General features: G+C 36.1%; 1 protein-coding gene across 1 annotated transcript in view; it reads right to left on the reverse strand.

Annotated features, from left to right (window-relative positions):
• The window catches only part of crtac1b (cartilage acidic protein 1b), a 43,395-nt gene extending 31,019 nt beyond the window's left edge, over positions 1-12,376 (reverse strand). Inside the window, exons 1-4 of the mRNA XM_030155156.1 lie at positions 12,201-12,376; positions 7,898-8,088; positions 4,521-4,717; positions 3,996-4,132 (exon numbers count right to left, since the gene is read on the reverse strand). Of these exons, the coding sequence (XP_030011016.1) occupies positions 3,996-4,132; positions 4,521-4,717; positions 7,898-8,088; positions 12,201-12,215 (540 nt within the window). The 5' untranslated portion in view covers positions 12,216-12,376. The remainder of the gene's footprint in view (positions 1-3,995; positions 4,133-4,520; positions 4,718-7,897; positions 8,089-12,200) is intronic.
• Between the last annotated feature and the right edge of the window lie 3,291 nt (positions 12,377-15,667).

Consider the following 15,667-nt stretch of genomic DNA (forward strand, 5'->3'; position numbering starts at 1 on the left):
GTAGGTGAAAAACAAGCACCTTTTATATTAAGGTTGGCACTTTTGTTGTGTATATATATTACTGGTTCTCTATAATAGTGGCCTTACTTTAAAAGAGATTTTTAAACTTTTTTCTAATGTATATTTAGTTTAATATATCAAGTTTCTGCAGGATTCAGGGATTAAATGTTTTTTATGTTTTTCAAGTAAGAAAATGTTCTGATGTTGACATCAACCTATGCAAATCCACACTGCATACTCATGTCCATTTTCTTTTCAATTGCATGTTCTACGCCTCATACTAAACTGAACAATACATCTTTCCCATACGTTTGAGCACATTAGTCACAGAATTTGCTGATATGCTTCTTTGCAAAAAGTGTAGCTATGTGATGATGATTTGATATGAAGTATATCAGAATCTTTGACTCTTTTATTTCTACTAGATATGCTTCTACAAAAACCATCACTGAGATGTTAGTTATTATTTGACATCTCGTTATACTTGTATAACGACAATAAAAGGCTTTCTATTCTTTTCTTCTATTCTATTATTCAAGTTCATTATGTAGAATTTGGTTGTGGTTATGCGAAGCTGATGTTGGAGCCTGTTTTGTGCTGGAAGGCTATTGTTTGTTGACATTAGTGGATTCCTTTTCAAAGCTAACAATAGAGTTGCCCAGAGGTAAGAGCTGGGCTCCAAAGCAAACCCAATATAGAACTATTTTAAAGGGTAATATACCACTGACAGCCTCTGGATGCTGGTTCCATAAAGCCTTGGGTGCTACAGACTCAAACAGAACTTGTCTCTACAAATAGTAAGTCTGTATTTTTCAGCAGGACCCACTCACTCATTAGTTTTATTTGATCTATCTAAAAAGTAATGTGGTGGTCCATCTTTACATTATACCACCATCTGAAGTATTTTAGAGTAACTAGAAGGCTTTTGTGTGTTGCGTAGCAGCTTTTGATTGACTTGTGTATATATGACAGACAGCTCACAAACTTTCTGAGCTTCTTTTTATTGAATAAAACATATTAGCTAATAACTTACATTATAAAGACCATAAAAATACTTTGTTATATAAAAGCTTGATGACGTTTCCTGTTTTATTGTATCAGTAAGCTAGCATTTAGCATTAGCTCATCTCTGACCTGTCTGGCTCCAATAGCTCCACCCCTTTAGTCCAAATACGGTCACATCTGGCTCCAAAATGACCAACATGGCAATGGTCAAATCATACATTACTGGCTAAAAATCAGCTGTTCAGAAACCAAAAGGTGATGTCATGCTTCCTCCATCCATTAGTTACATACAGTCCATGTGACGACCAAAATCCAAACTGTGTCTGTCCACTTCATATGTAACTATGTATGTGTCTGAAATAAACTAACTAACTAACTACAGTCCAGTAGTGCACACTGTTGCTGCTGTAGAATAACAGATGAGAGGTGCTGAGGCATTAGGAGTGAGCATAAGAGTTTTTGCAGAAAAAATATACTGAATTTGTCTACGTAGAATTCAGTAAATGTAAGCATTTCAAGACAGGAATAAGCTTAGAAATGGCGTTAACATCCAACTCCAAGCACATAACAGACTCCAATGCAAACTCCACATGAGCACAAAGGCATGAATATTACACTGTGAGGATTTAAAATGCTAAATGCTAAAAATCCTAAGCTGGGCAGTGAGTTTATTTAATTTACTTATTTGGTCCTAACTGGGTGGTATGGTGATGCACTGGTTAACGGTGACTCTACTAGGTTCAAAACCAGTTTACATGTTCTCCCTGCGTCCAAATAGTTTCTCTATGGCTTCCTCCCACAGTTGTAAAATGCACTTTAATGGTTGTTCATTTGTATATGTCAGCGCTACAATGAACAGGCGTCGTGTCCAGGATTGACCCTGATGCCAGCTGGGATAGGCCTCCACAGGATTAAGCAGATACAGAAAATGAATGAACGTTTGACAGATTAACTCACATTTAGGTACATGGTGAATGTTTCAGCAAAAGGCTGGTAATGACTAAAGCAGCAGTGATTCATCAATATATTTGTAATGACCAAAAGCTTTGTGCCACAAGTTTGAAGCTCTATAGGCTGTTCGATTTGTCTAATTTGTGTTGTTCTTTTCATGATATTTGTCTACATCTGGAATATCACCAGACTATACCAATCTCTTGCTTTACTCTACCATCTCTGCCATCCACATCTCTACCTTTTCACAGTCAAACCTTCTTTTTTCCCCCTTTTATCTCCACTTACCCCGTTTCTTACCCTTTACACCCTATTTCTCAGCCTCTCCCTCTACTCCTTCCCCTGCCTCCCTTTGGAGATTAATTTCACACTCCATTATCAGTCAGAGTCCCTGCAGACACAAACTCACAGACGGAACCACACTAATAGACTACACACTCGATTTCAACAAGCTTTCCCACTAGGCCGAGCATATTTCAATCAATACAAAACATGCAGATATGCAAACACGGGCTATCACATTTGTGTTAACCTTATGATACTTTTACAGGGTAGGACAAGTAAATGAATCTGGTTGGTGTAAATGTCATGAAGCGCCACATTATGGCCTGCTGAGGTTGGAGGAGAGGGTTGTGCTTATACACACATGCTCTAAGAGCTTGACAAAATGAGAATGAACTACAATAAAAGACCTGAAGGCCACTGGCAGTTACTTAACAAACTTAAAAGTCAACGATTTTTCAATAAGTCTTAACCCAAGGCTAGTTTCTGTCACTGGAATTGGCGTCGTGAGCTGTGTGGCATGCATGCCCGCAACGCGCATGTGGGTGCAGGGATTTGTGACTGAACACCTTTTACTGTACGTCAGCATCACATAAAAGGCAGAATATTTGCTATTCAATAGACAATTACCTTTTTCTTTGGTTTTGAAGAGGAAATCTGTATTGGGCTTTTTTTTATCGCAGGTATTTCAATTAGTCAGTCTTTTTAAAATCAATTTATTTCCAGAGATGCTCAGAGTTCTTATATCCGCCTGTCGCTGCAAAGTGAAACAATCCATCAGTTCAATGTGAGACCTCTCAATATGTCACCTTCATCAGTTTGTATAAGACTAATGATGGTACGATACTTTCAAGGAGACAGGGAGAGCTAAGGTGGTTGGATGACTAATTATACTTCGTTTTTTGAACGATAACACTTTATTTATGAGAAAACAACTTCCAGCGTTTTATTTACCTAGCTATATGATGAGCTACTCCAAACCTAGCCTTTGTAACCCTCTGTATGATGTCTAGCAGTGCATTCAGTGCTTAAAAGGAGAAAAACAAGACTCTTATGTAGCAATATGGAAATGTATTCTTTGCCTTAGATGCGTGGAAGAACACACATCAAGGTTCTGGCTTCCTCTAAAGGCGTTCTGCCATTAAACATAGATATCTTTCCAATCAGTTTGGAAAAATATCAACCTATCAGTGCTCAGTGAGATGGGACTGTGGTTAAAAGGAAAAAAATCTATTGTAATCCCTACAGTCTTCTCCCCACTATTACCTTCTTTATCCCGAAACCTGATTAGAAGTGAAAACAGAATGCGTGTGTATGAGATAAGAGACAAAGAAAAAGCAAGAGCGAGTCAGTTAGAGAGGGGAAAAAAAAGAAGGTGGAAAGAGGGAAGAAACAATGGAAAAGGGACTGAGAGAAAGAGAGAAAATGCTACGGGCAGAAAGCAGCAGTGTGCAGTCATCACTCCTCCCCTCGTACGATGTTCCATAAAACAAACGAGCCCTGGCTTCTGTAATTACACTGGTGCGATGGACAGAAGAGAGAAAATGGCACACCATTCCACCAAATGAACTGTCATAGCACATGCTGAGAAGGGCATGTAGGCGTAGGCAGGGCATGAGTTATCACTGGTAAACAAACAGAAGCACCCATGCATGTACGCAGAAGACACTCTGGGGAGTTACGTTTGTGAGCATGTAGTGTGAATCTACATATGCTTTTGATTGTGTGTGGGTACAGTTTGTGTATATGTGTCGTACCTTTCTGTCCACACAGGCCACTGAGCGCCCGGCCATACGGTTGGCTACATCCCTGTGTTCGTTAATGTCATCATTCAGCAGATCTTCAAAACGTCCATTGCGGAACTTAAACAGCTTGTCAGAATACGTTGCCCGACCTTGATGCAGAGAAATGAAGAGTTCAGACCAGGCAAAGATTGTAGAGTGAGAAAAGAAAAGAGATATTATGCAATCTGGAAAAAAAAAAAAAAAAAAAAAAACGTGGGTGACTGTAAAATAGACAGGATGCTGTAGTCGCTGATAGTGAGAAATGTTAAAGGAGTTTTTGTAAAAATGATAAAGGTGAGTTGTTGCAGCTTTGTAGCTTTCAGATTGATTAATCGTAGCACAAAGCTTATCTGCTCTCTGATGAAGACTCAGATGAGATAAGCTTCATATCTGCATACGGATCCCACTACTTTGTCACTGTATGAGAACAAAGTATAACTCCTGTGCCAGTGTGTGCGCACATAAGTTCATGTATTTTGAACGTGTGACATACTGTACCAGAGAAGGCGTTATTGGTGTTAAGGACATAAATCTCCTCCCGACCGTCTCCGTCTATGTCACATGCTGTCACTCCGATGGCGTTGCCTTGACGATCTCTCAGGGCGTAGTACGGGGAGCTACGGTTGTCAACCGCTATGTTGATAAGCCTTTTCCTATGCTTGTCATACTTTAACACCAGGTTCGGGCCATTGTAGCTGTCAAGGAGCATCGTAACAAGCTGCATTATATAAGACTGTCAGCATCAGCAATTAGTATTTTGGATATGTCATGATTTAATTGAACATGCTGCCAAACGAGCCTGAAAACAATGATTAGTGCACTGTAAAAACAAACCTTTAGAATCTACTCAGTAAAAGTGAGGTAACAATTTGCACTCATTTTGGTTGAGTAGATTTTACCCCATATTTTGAGTAAAATGTGATTAAATTTAACAGCTATAACACTAAAAGAAATTAGTTAAACTCCACCTTACATAACCCAAAAGATTACACAACTAATTACTCATAAAAAGTGAGTAACATTAACTCTCCATTGTTAATAGGAATATGTTTATCTACTTAATTTAGGGCAGGGAGTATCAATCTAAATATTGATAGTATCGGTACTAAGGTGTGTGTCTATTGGTATCAGATCAATACCAAAATTCCCAGTATCACCCACCCTTAATTTAAGTGTTGTTATTAACATCTAATCAGTATAACCATTTAACCATTACTTATTCAAGGAAGGTCAGTTTCATTTGAAAAGCTGCCAGTCACAGGAGGCATTCACCATTCAACTCTAACCCTAAAAAGCATGTGATGGTTGACAGATGAGGACTTCAATCTTGTATTTTATTTATTCCCACCCCTTTATGGAACACCATTACAGAGAATAATGAAACAAAGGAGCAACTTAGCTCATGGTGCAAGAATATGCAACTCAACAGAACTATTCATTCAACAAAAAATACTAATCAAAACAGTAAAACACACCATAACTGTGCTATATATATATATATATATATAAAAAAAACACTTCTTATCAACTCAGAACACTGTTAAACACATAAAAACTATCCCAACTAGTTTGCCCCAATGCATGCTGGGAAACTCCCCCAGCTGCTCCTCCAACACATCACAACGCTATGGGGTAGATTTTATTATATTATTTTAAGTAGCAATTGTTACTGTTAACAAATAGGTAGAATTTAGCTAATCCTAATAGATTTCACTGGCTAAATATTACTGTTGATTAAAATGTAACTGATTTCCATAGTTTGTATTTACCAACCTCCAATACCCTTTTTTACAGTGTGTGTATTTTTTTTAGAGCTATACTCTGACATTATAACAACAGCATCTTAGCACAGGGACTGCTTCATATTACACCTGCAATTATCTGGACTATTGATTCTGGATTGCATCTGGAATCTATTAAATCAATCATTGCGGTAATAAAAAAAAAACAACAACAAATTGAAGTGTGAAAATCAATTATTTTAAGTGCGTATGTAAAATTCATGAACAGTGCAAAGGCCTCTAAAAAGACATGTAACATAGAATATCTGCTCATTAAATACTACTCGGACAGTTAACTCCATTTTATATAATTATTTTTAAATGTAAGTAAAATGACAAAAGTGGGACATTATAGAGTGAGTGTGATTTGGTTCCGATAGGTTAAACGCACACAGGATAATAGGAATGCAAAAAAGTTGGGCTCTCTTTTGCTCTTATGAAGGTCAACAAGTGAATATAAACTATAAAAATTCATCCTTCAATTGTTTGAAACCACAATTAAATTACATCTTTTATGGGATTCTGAGATGCCCTGATGTCCAGGATACCTGCTGAATAGGATGTCTTGGCTAAATGACATTTATTAAGCAGGGTCATTTTGGTCCATCTATATTCTGTTAAGCGTTGAGAAATTCATTTCTGCTTGGCTGGATATAGACAGGCTTGCCAAACTGTTCCCATCAATGGCACTCTATCCAATCACATCCATTTTCATCAGCTGAGTGAGCCTCGGGGCACTCTTACGAACATCTCATGTCTTTTAGTCTTTTTGCCTTTGTCGTCAACCTTTAGCTGTGAAAATGAGTGTACTTTTATTTTGGTTTCCACTGATTAATTAATTGCTTTAACTGTGTTTAACCCATAAAGACCCATTGCTAATTTTATGGCAGTTCCCTAATAAATTTTTCTCTCTCTTTAACCTATTTTAAGTGATTTATCACCATTTATTATAATATTATCCTCTTTATTACCTCCGCCAAGGAGGTTATGTTTTTGCCGACATTGGTTTGTCAGTCTGTTTGACCATGTGCAAGATAACTCAAAAAGTTATGGATGGATTTTGATGAAAATTTCAGGAAATGTTGATACTGGCACAAGGAATAAATGATAAAATTTTGGTGTTGATGGGGGGGGGGGGTTACATTTTTTCAGTGAAAATCAAGTATTTTCCTATATTTATGTTTCTGTTCATGTAGATGTTCATAAAAACTCAGACTAAAGTTGAGGGTTATTACATAAAAAACTGAGAAAACTAAAAAAAATTTTTAAAAAAGTGACTTTTTCAGCAAAGAAATCAACAGCTGAACATACAGTTATGGAAAAAATTATTAGACCACCCTTGTTTTCTTCAATTTCTTGTTCATTTTAATGCCTGGTACAACTGAAGGTACATTTGTTTGGACAAATATAATGATAACAAAAAAAATAGCTCATAAGAGTTTAATTTCAGAGCTGATATCTATCCATTTTCCATGGTTTTCTTGATAATAACCAAAATCACTCCAGTTCTTACATCAATAGCTATGGCATTGTACTGACAAAAACAGTGCTTTTAGGCATTCCATGTTTTCTTTTCTGTCTGTTTTAGTCACATGATACACACAGGAGTTAGTACTTGATTGCATAACCATTGTTTTTGACGACTTTTGATGGTCTAATAATTTTTTTCCGTGACTGTAAACTGTCTCCATCCAAACTCTATGGGTTTTACTGATGAATCAATGTTGTAGAAGATGATGGTGTTTCCATGTTCACTACAGAGCCTCTAAAAGTCCAAAGGGGTCATATCTGATGACAATGAAAAGATGACAAACTGCATTTTGCACCAGTTATTTACATGTATTGATGTAATTAACTGAACAACAGTTATCAAACACTTTAGATCAGTAGATGATTTAGTTTTTTTTTTTTGTTTTTTTTTTTGTTTTTTTGGGTCTTTATGGGTTAATGTAAAAAAAGGCTGTGTGATCATAACACTGTGAAATGAGCAAAAGGACGTCTGGGATTTACGAGTGATGCCCCATGCTGGAATAGATTCAACTTTGTTTAACACAGAGATATTTAACACATCACTGTTCTTTTAGTCTTTCTCACCCAGCTACAAACATTTCCAGGTCTCCGTCTCCATCCACATCTGTGACGGCCACGCCATAGTTGAGCTGGGTTGGGTTGTTGTCATAGTCGGGAGGGAGGACGGTCTTGGTTACGGCTGAGAACATGGGTTCTGATCGCTGAGCTGAGGAGAGCACAGGAAGCAGCAAAACCGGCCACAACAACATCCTCACCTAGAGAAAAAAACACACCATTCAGCGCTAACTGAATATCGAATAATCATCCCATCTAGATTTCTCTTAACAGCTTGATTTGATCCACCTTTAACCCTTTCATGCATACTGGTCACTACAGTGGACAGTTATTCTCCAGCTGTTCTCTTGTAAATTTAGGGTTTTTGTTGTTTTAGTTCCATATCAGCCGACACAATGGACGCTTATACATCATCCCATACACTGTAATTCATACCATTACTGTAACTTTGCTGTTCTTGATAAACCTGATCTGCACTAACGTGTTAAATCAATTGCTAATTGTTATTAGACTGTAATTAACAGTTTTCTTAATCAAAAAGTTTTTTTTGCATATTATCTGCATGAAGTTAGTAGTAACTAGTATAAGAGTATGTTAAAATGTGAGAAAATATCAGATTAGCTGCATGAAAAATGTTTTTATTTCATAGTTTACACACAGTTTATCACTTTCTGATGGTGGGTTTTAAATAGATGTTTTTTTTGCTTCAGAAATTAAACGCATGGTGTCCAGCTGAGTGGACATTTTTGTAACTCCATGAAAAATAGGTTCATAAGAAAATTTCAATCAATTTTTTTCATGCCTAAAGTGGAATAAAAACACTCAGGAAAAAAACTCAACTAAAGTTCTCATAATTCATGCATGAAAGGGTTAAATAACTGTAAATCTGTGCATCACATGCTCAGTTTTCTATATTACTGTGCATCTTTTTCATTATTATTACAAGCAGTGAGGTAAATCTGATCTTTTTACTTTGAATATACTGTAGCTATGATGACCTATAAAGAAAACAGCTGCATCTTTCCAATACAGAACATATCAATTTTTGTGAGGTAAATTTTACAATCTGTAGTTCATGCTTTCCAATCTGTTCATAAAATTTGAAATGTGCCCAGATGTCCACTCTAATCATTGGGCACATTTTTTATCACCTGCTGCTGATCTTTATACCTAATAAAAGTAACACCAGCTCAACATTTGGCCACATTTTACAGCAACATGGCCACATAACAAAGTAACACTACAACTTTATTGTCCAGCCAAGACTAGAAAATCAATAATAAACATCAGTAGGCTATAATTTTGTATAGGCTGCAAACTCCTGAAACTGATCGTGCAATTTGATGCATCTTTGAATCAAGTAACTACCAGACTTTTACCAATAATAATCCATCTTTGCTTTCTTGAATTTCTAAATAAATCAGACATGCTGAGTAAATGTGTGAAGCAAATCAATGCACACAAAACATAAAAGCACCAAATTAAAAAAAAAAATAAATAAATAAATAAATAGAATGGCTAAGATTCAGCTAAATCACATGCAGCTCTTTATGGCTGATATGCCATTCCGAGTTGAGCCAACTGAGAATCGAATAAAACCTATAAGTCATATGTTTTCAAACTGCAACACATGCGCTTGTTGCTAACTCTCCCAAAATCCATTCATTCGCCGAACATCAGCAGATCATTGGCGGCGCTTTCTGCTATACTCAGACATAAAGATGAAGATATACCACCACAATCAGCAGCGTTCTGCAGGGTTAGATCTGAACAACCCATCACATGCAGACAGGCAGAGGAATTACAGGACAGAAAATCCATACATGGAGCAGGGCATTATCCAGAGGCCAAGTGAGCACAGAGGAAACCAATATGACCTGATATAAACAGACCTGAAGCGTTCTTTCCTCTGGGACAGATACAAACTTTAAATAGGGGAGTGCTTTTTGGGTTAAAATGGCTGCGTGATGTACAAGTCCTGTATTATTGCTCGGAACATAAAAGGCCAACAGAGAAGGATTGATCTAATCACCTTGTCTTGTGTAAGTGTGTAGAGGTGGTGTTTCTGGTGCTCAAACAGAAAAGAGAGAGCAGAAACATCACTGAGAGAAAAAGAAAAGCAGAAGGTCACCTCTTTAGGGGTAAAATAAAAGGCTCATCAGCAGCAGCACTTACTTTTACACACTCAACACACACTCACTAAACAGTATTTACAAGCTGACAACTTGATTTGCTCAGCTCGTAGATTTATGAACACAGCCCTCATCATTGCGCTCGTTCTATCTGTGATGCCACTGAGTCTTTCCCATCTCCGCTTCCATACCGCTGCAGATTCTTCCCTTTTCTCCTACCAAGTGTCCAAGTGATGTATGGCTCTTTAACATCTCCCTCAACAATTCAATTTAAGATAAAACCGCATTGCTGTTTGAGTAATACTCTCAAAAGCACATCGGCAGTAGAGAGGAAGCACAGTGGATCACCTCCGCTGACACCTGCAGAAATATAGCCGGGCTAACGCCGGCTCGCCGTGATAACGCCGGCTGGAGAGCTGGTAGCAATGTAGACTCTGACTGTTATAGCGAGAAGGGTTAATTAACAACACCGAAAACTCACAATGAAGCAGTTTCTCCCCATTAGACCAGGATGTAATGACAAATGAGTTGAGCAGTTCTCCACTACAGAAGGCAGTTTTATAGCTCAAATAATCCATGTTAGATAAAGAACTGTGGGCAAAAATGAGGAAAAAGAGAGAAATAACAGAAGGTAGAAATAAAATATGTTGAAAAATGATATAATTTTAGATGCTAGAGGAATCCTTTTACACTAGAAGCCTGATCTGACCTGAAAACACTTACTTAAAGGTGATAGATCTTCTAAAGTAAACTCACATTTGCTTAACTGTACTCCCATATATGAGCGTAAAATACTGTAGAGACATTTATTCCCAAGGTATTGCACCAGGGCAGCGGGCATATTTCAACTCATTACCAGTCTGAAAACAGAGGAGAAGTAAAGGAGCCCCAAAATATGAACAGTATGAACCCGACAAAGTATTAACCACTTACTGGAGGAAAGTAGAAAGTGAAAAGATGATTCATGGAAGCATTGAGGACCAGCCTGATGAAATTGTGGGGTACTATTTTATCCACTCAAGGACATACAGTAGCCTCTTCTGCACTCACATTCACTGCAGTAAAAAATCAAGACTCCCCACTTGAGTCCTCAAGTGAAGTTACAATGTGACTTTTCTACAAGTACTCATAAAACTGTAAGTGATGCACTCATTTCAGGGTCAACAATCATCTTTTCCTGCGATACGAATAGGACGCATCAAATAAATAAAATCATTTGTACTAAAACAGTCAAAGACCATGAAATAGCCCCGGAAAAAACAGTCGCTGAAAGCAGAGAAATGTTTTCGATTTGGTTATTTATGTTGGCATTAAGAGGCCATTACCACAGCGTGCAACATCAGCATGTGCTTTCTGGAGCGTTCAAGCCCAACTCTGATCCTGATAACACTGCGACAAAGAGCCAGCAACATCTTCAGTTTCAAAACACGCTTCTACAAGCTCTTCTCTGTGAAGGACACCCTCACTGCAGAACAGACACACACGCACACACCTACACACACACACACACACCTACACACTGTCATGAATTCAACTTAGCAGCCACTTTGAGCAACAATTGCTCATGCAACTACACACCATTTAAAGCAAAATAATAAAAACATCTGACAATAAAACAATCCATTTCAGGAGAGATGTTGTGTTAGTGCATGATCTGCTTCTCAACAAACTCACAATAAACTAATACTTTAAAAACACTTCAGGCCTACACTTTAACATGACAAAAACACTTTATATATATGCATTATTACCCATATGACACATGCTTTTATTCAAATAAACCTAATAATGTACTTAATTATCTATCTATCTATCTATCTATCTATCTATCTATCTATCTTAGTAATTTGAGTATTATATAACATTAAAAAGCAATGCACATATAAATAACAGACAGAACCTAAAAGCAATTGTTTAAACCACCAATAAAAGGGACAGAAAAAGTTGTTACAATAGAAATAAATGGATTAAATAATGATAATAATAATAATAATAATAATAATAATAATAATAATAATAATAATAATAATAATAATAATAATAATAATGCCGTGATCTCCTCTCTTGGTGTCTAATCATCGGTAATATGTGTCCATGAAGCATCACTTTCTCCGTGGCAATTAATATATAAATATATAACAGAGAGTAAAATTACACGTGTAATCTAGTATCTGATCTACCTGGAAACACATCATCTGAAACGAGACTTTTAATTTGCCCTGAGAAGAAAGTTGCCTTCGTTATCGGGACAGTGGTCAACTTTCTATCGGTATCGGTAGACAGATCCCAGCGGAGCGTATACAGTTATCCCGGACCGAGAGGAAGACCGCAGCATCAGCACCAGCAGAACTCAGGTACTCACAGATGCAGAGACGCGCGGAAACTCCGACAAATCCTCCAGCGATTGACAGCACAGGAGAGAGAGAGAGCAAGAGAGAGAGAAAAAAAAGAAAGAGAGAGAGAGATCCGCAGTTTTCTCAAGGGTTTTTTCCCACTTATTCCCTTTACACAACTTAGAAAAGATTTGCTTTATGAAATCGCACTGTGAGATTTCAGCCAATCACTGCGCGACTTACTGAATATTTAATCAGGTAGCCAATGGCAGGGCTGGGAGCCGCTGTGTGGGCGTGTCTCCAGGTGTTCATCATGATGTGGTGCTTGCTGGGGTGCAGCTGGGATGGGGATGCAGAGCTTTTTTTTTTTTTTTTTCATACTTTATTTACAAAATACTGTATACACATATACCAGAACATGGCATGGAGAAAAAAATAGAATGCTTGAGGTGAGGCAGGAAGAAGTTAAATACAATTGCATAAATAAGTATTGATTGATTGATTGATGTATTTATTTTGAACATGAATGTCAAACAGAAGAAAATAAACAAAACACTTAAACATAAGACATATAATACATATTCGAAAAGGAGTGAGAAGAAGTACGACTTATAAACTCCCACCCCTTCTCCTTATATAATTAACCCTTTCATGCATAGTGGTCACTACAGTGGACAGTTACTCGACAGCTTTACACTTGTATATTCATGGGTTTTGTTGTTTTAGTTCCATATCAACCAACACAGTGGACACTTATGCATCATCTCATAAACTGCAATTCATACCATTATTGTAACTTTGCTGTTCTTGATTGGTTCTTGTGTGGAAATCAATTGTTAATATTTCTTTTTTGCATATTATCTCCATGAAGTGAGTAATAACTAGGATTAGAATAATGTTAAAATGTGAGAAAACATCAGATTAGCTGCATTAAACATGGTTTCATTTCACTGTTTTCATATCACTATGATATTGGGTTTTAAATACATGTTTCTTTGCTTCAAGAATAAAATTCATGGTGTAGCTGAGTGGACATTTTTGTAGCTCCATGAAAAACAGGTTGATTAAAAAAAAAAAAAAAAATTCAATCACATTGTTTGCTTTTTTTCATGCCTAAAGAGGAATAAAACTCTCAGGAAAAAAAATCTTGATTAAGGTTCTCATAATTCATGCATGAAAGGGTTAATAACAATAATAACCTTCCTCGTCTAGTCATATCTATACACTATGCCATAATATGACTGATACTTACAAGTAAATATAAAGGTAAGTAAATTAGATAAAATAAAAGTAAAGGAATAAACAAGAAAAAAAAAAATTAAAAAACAATTACAACTTAAATTCTTCACATAAGGCTTTAGTCTTCACAGCTTTAGGGTTAGTGCAAAAGTTAAGTGTGTCTAGATAGGATTTTAAATAAGATTTAAAGACCATGAAGCTGGGTTTCTGATTGGCAAATTTGCCTGTATGTATATGAAATTTAGCTAATAAGGAAATGAGATTAAGAATAAACAATTTCCGAACAGGCAAATCAGTAATAAAGAAACCAAATAAAATATCTTCAATTTTGAAGTGAAAAGAAATATCCAGCTTTCTATTTAAAAAAAGATTGATATCACATCAAAAAATTTGACAAAAGGCACATTCCCAAAACAAATGAGTTAATGTTTCATCCAATTTATGACAAAATGAGTAAAAAGGGTCGACATTGATCTTATACTTAATCAGAGTTGAATTAGTTGGATAACACCTATGTAACAGTTTTAAAGATACCTCTCACACTTTATTCGTAATAAAAAACTTCCTTGGTAATAACCATACCTTTTCCCATTCCACATCAGAATATAAATTACTCCAAAAAAAGATGGAAGCTGGCTTACAAATTGTATCCCTTTGAATCACTTCTCTAATGCATTTATTATTAGTTTTTTTACTCAAGAATGGATCTAAATTTCCTATGTATAATTCTGATCGCGCAATTTGAGGGGTGGATGCAGAGCTTTCTTGGTTGATGTAGGATGATCTGACTCCTGTCACCTCATACACTGGATCCCTCTCTTTTTTTTTTATCCTCATGTTTTTCAGTCATTCAACTATAATAAAATGTGACCAGTTTAATCCTTTCATGCATACTGGTCACTACAGTGGACAGTTATTCTCCAGTTGTTCTCTTGTATATTCATGGATTTTGTTGTTTTAGTTCACAGGTGTCAAACATGCGGCCCGGGGGCCAAAACCGGCCCGCCATAGGTTCCGATCCAGACCGCAGGATGAATTTGCAAAGTGCAATTTAGGGCATCAAACTCCAAAATAATATCATAATAACCTATAAATAATGACAACACCAATTTTTTTCTCTTTGATTTAGTGCAAAAAACATTAAATTATGACAATATTTACATTAACAAACTATCCTTTAAGAATAAAATGTGAATATCCAGAAAAAATATGAACAACCTGAAATGTCTAAAGAAAATTAAGTGCAATTTTAACAAGATTCTGCCTGTTATTAAATAATTTGTGCCTTTGTAGAGCTGATCTGTAATGCATATGTATATATATATAAATGATAAGTCGAGGCATAATATTGATAAAATTGTACTTACATTTCTCAACAAATTTCCTTTTTTTCAGGTTTTTGTTTGAATAGTTTGTAAATGTAAATATCGGCATAATTGAATGTTATTTTTTGTACTAAAACAATTTGGAGTTGTCATTATTTATTGGCTGTCATGCTATTATTTTACTGGTCTGGCCCACTTCAGATTAAATTGGGCTGAATGTGGCCCCTGGAAGAAAATGAGTTTGACACCCCTGTTTTAGTTCCTTACCTGACCTGCAGTAACATATTTGAGTGTAATTCAATTGTTAATTGTTATTAGACTGTAATTAACAGTTTGTTTTGTTTTTTGTTTTTTTGTTTTTTAACAAAAAGTTGTTTTTTATGTTGCATATTATCTGAGTGAGTAATTACTAGTATTATTGTATGTTAAATGTGAGAAAACATCAGATTAGCAGCATTAAAAATGTTTTTATTTTATAGTTTTCACACAGTATGACAGTAAATTCATGTTTCTTTGCTTCAAAAATATATTTTTTTAATCCGTTGTGTCATCTGTACATGCAACCTGTGCTGCTACTCATTCTGTTTGGGTGCTGCCTCTTGGCCAGGTCATTATTGTAAATGAGAATCAGTTCTCAACTAACTTACCTGGTTAAATAAAGGTTAAATATTAAAAAAATTTAAAACGCATGGTGTCCAGCTGAGTGGACATTTTTTTAACTCCATGAAAAGTAGGTTCATAAAAAAAAAT

This window comes from Sphaeramia orbicularis, chromosome 15, assembly GCF_902148855.1.
Source record: "Sphaeramia orbicularis chromosome 15, fSphaOr1.1, whole genome shotgun sequence".
Lineage (NCBI taxonomy): Eukaryota > Metazoa > Chordata > Actinopteri > Kurtiformes > Apogonidae > Sphaeramia > Sphaeramia orbicularis.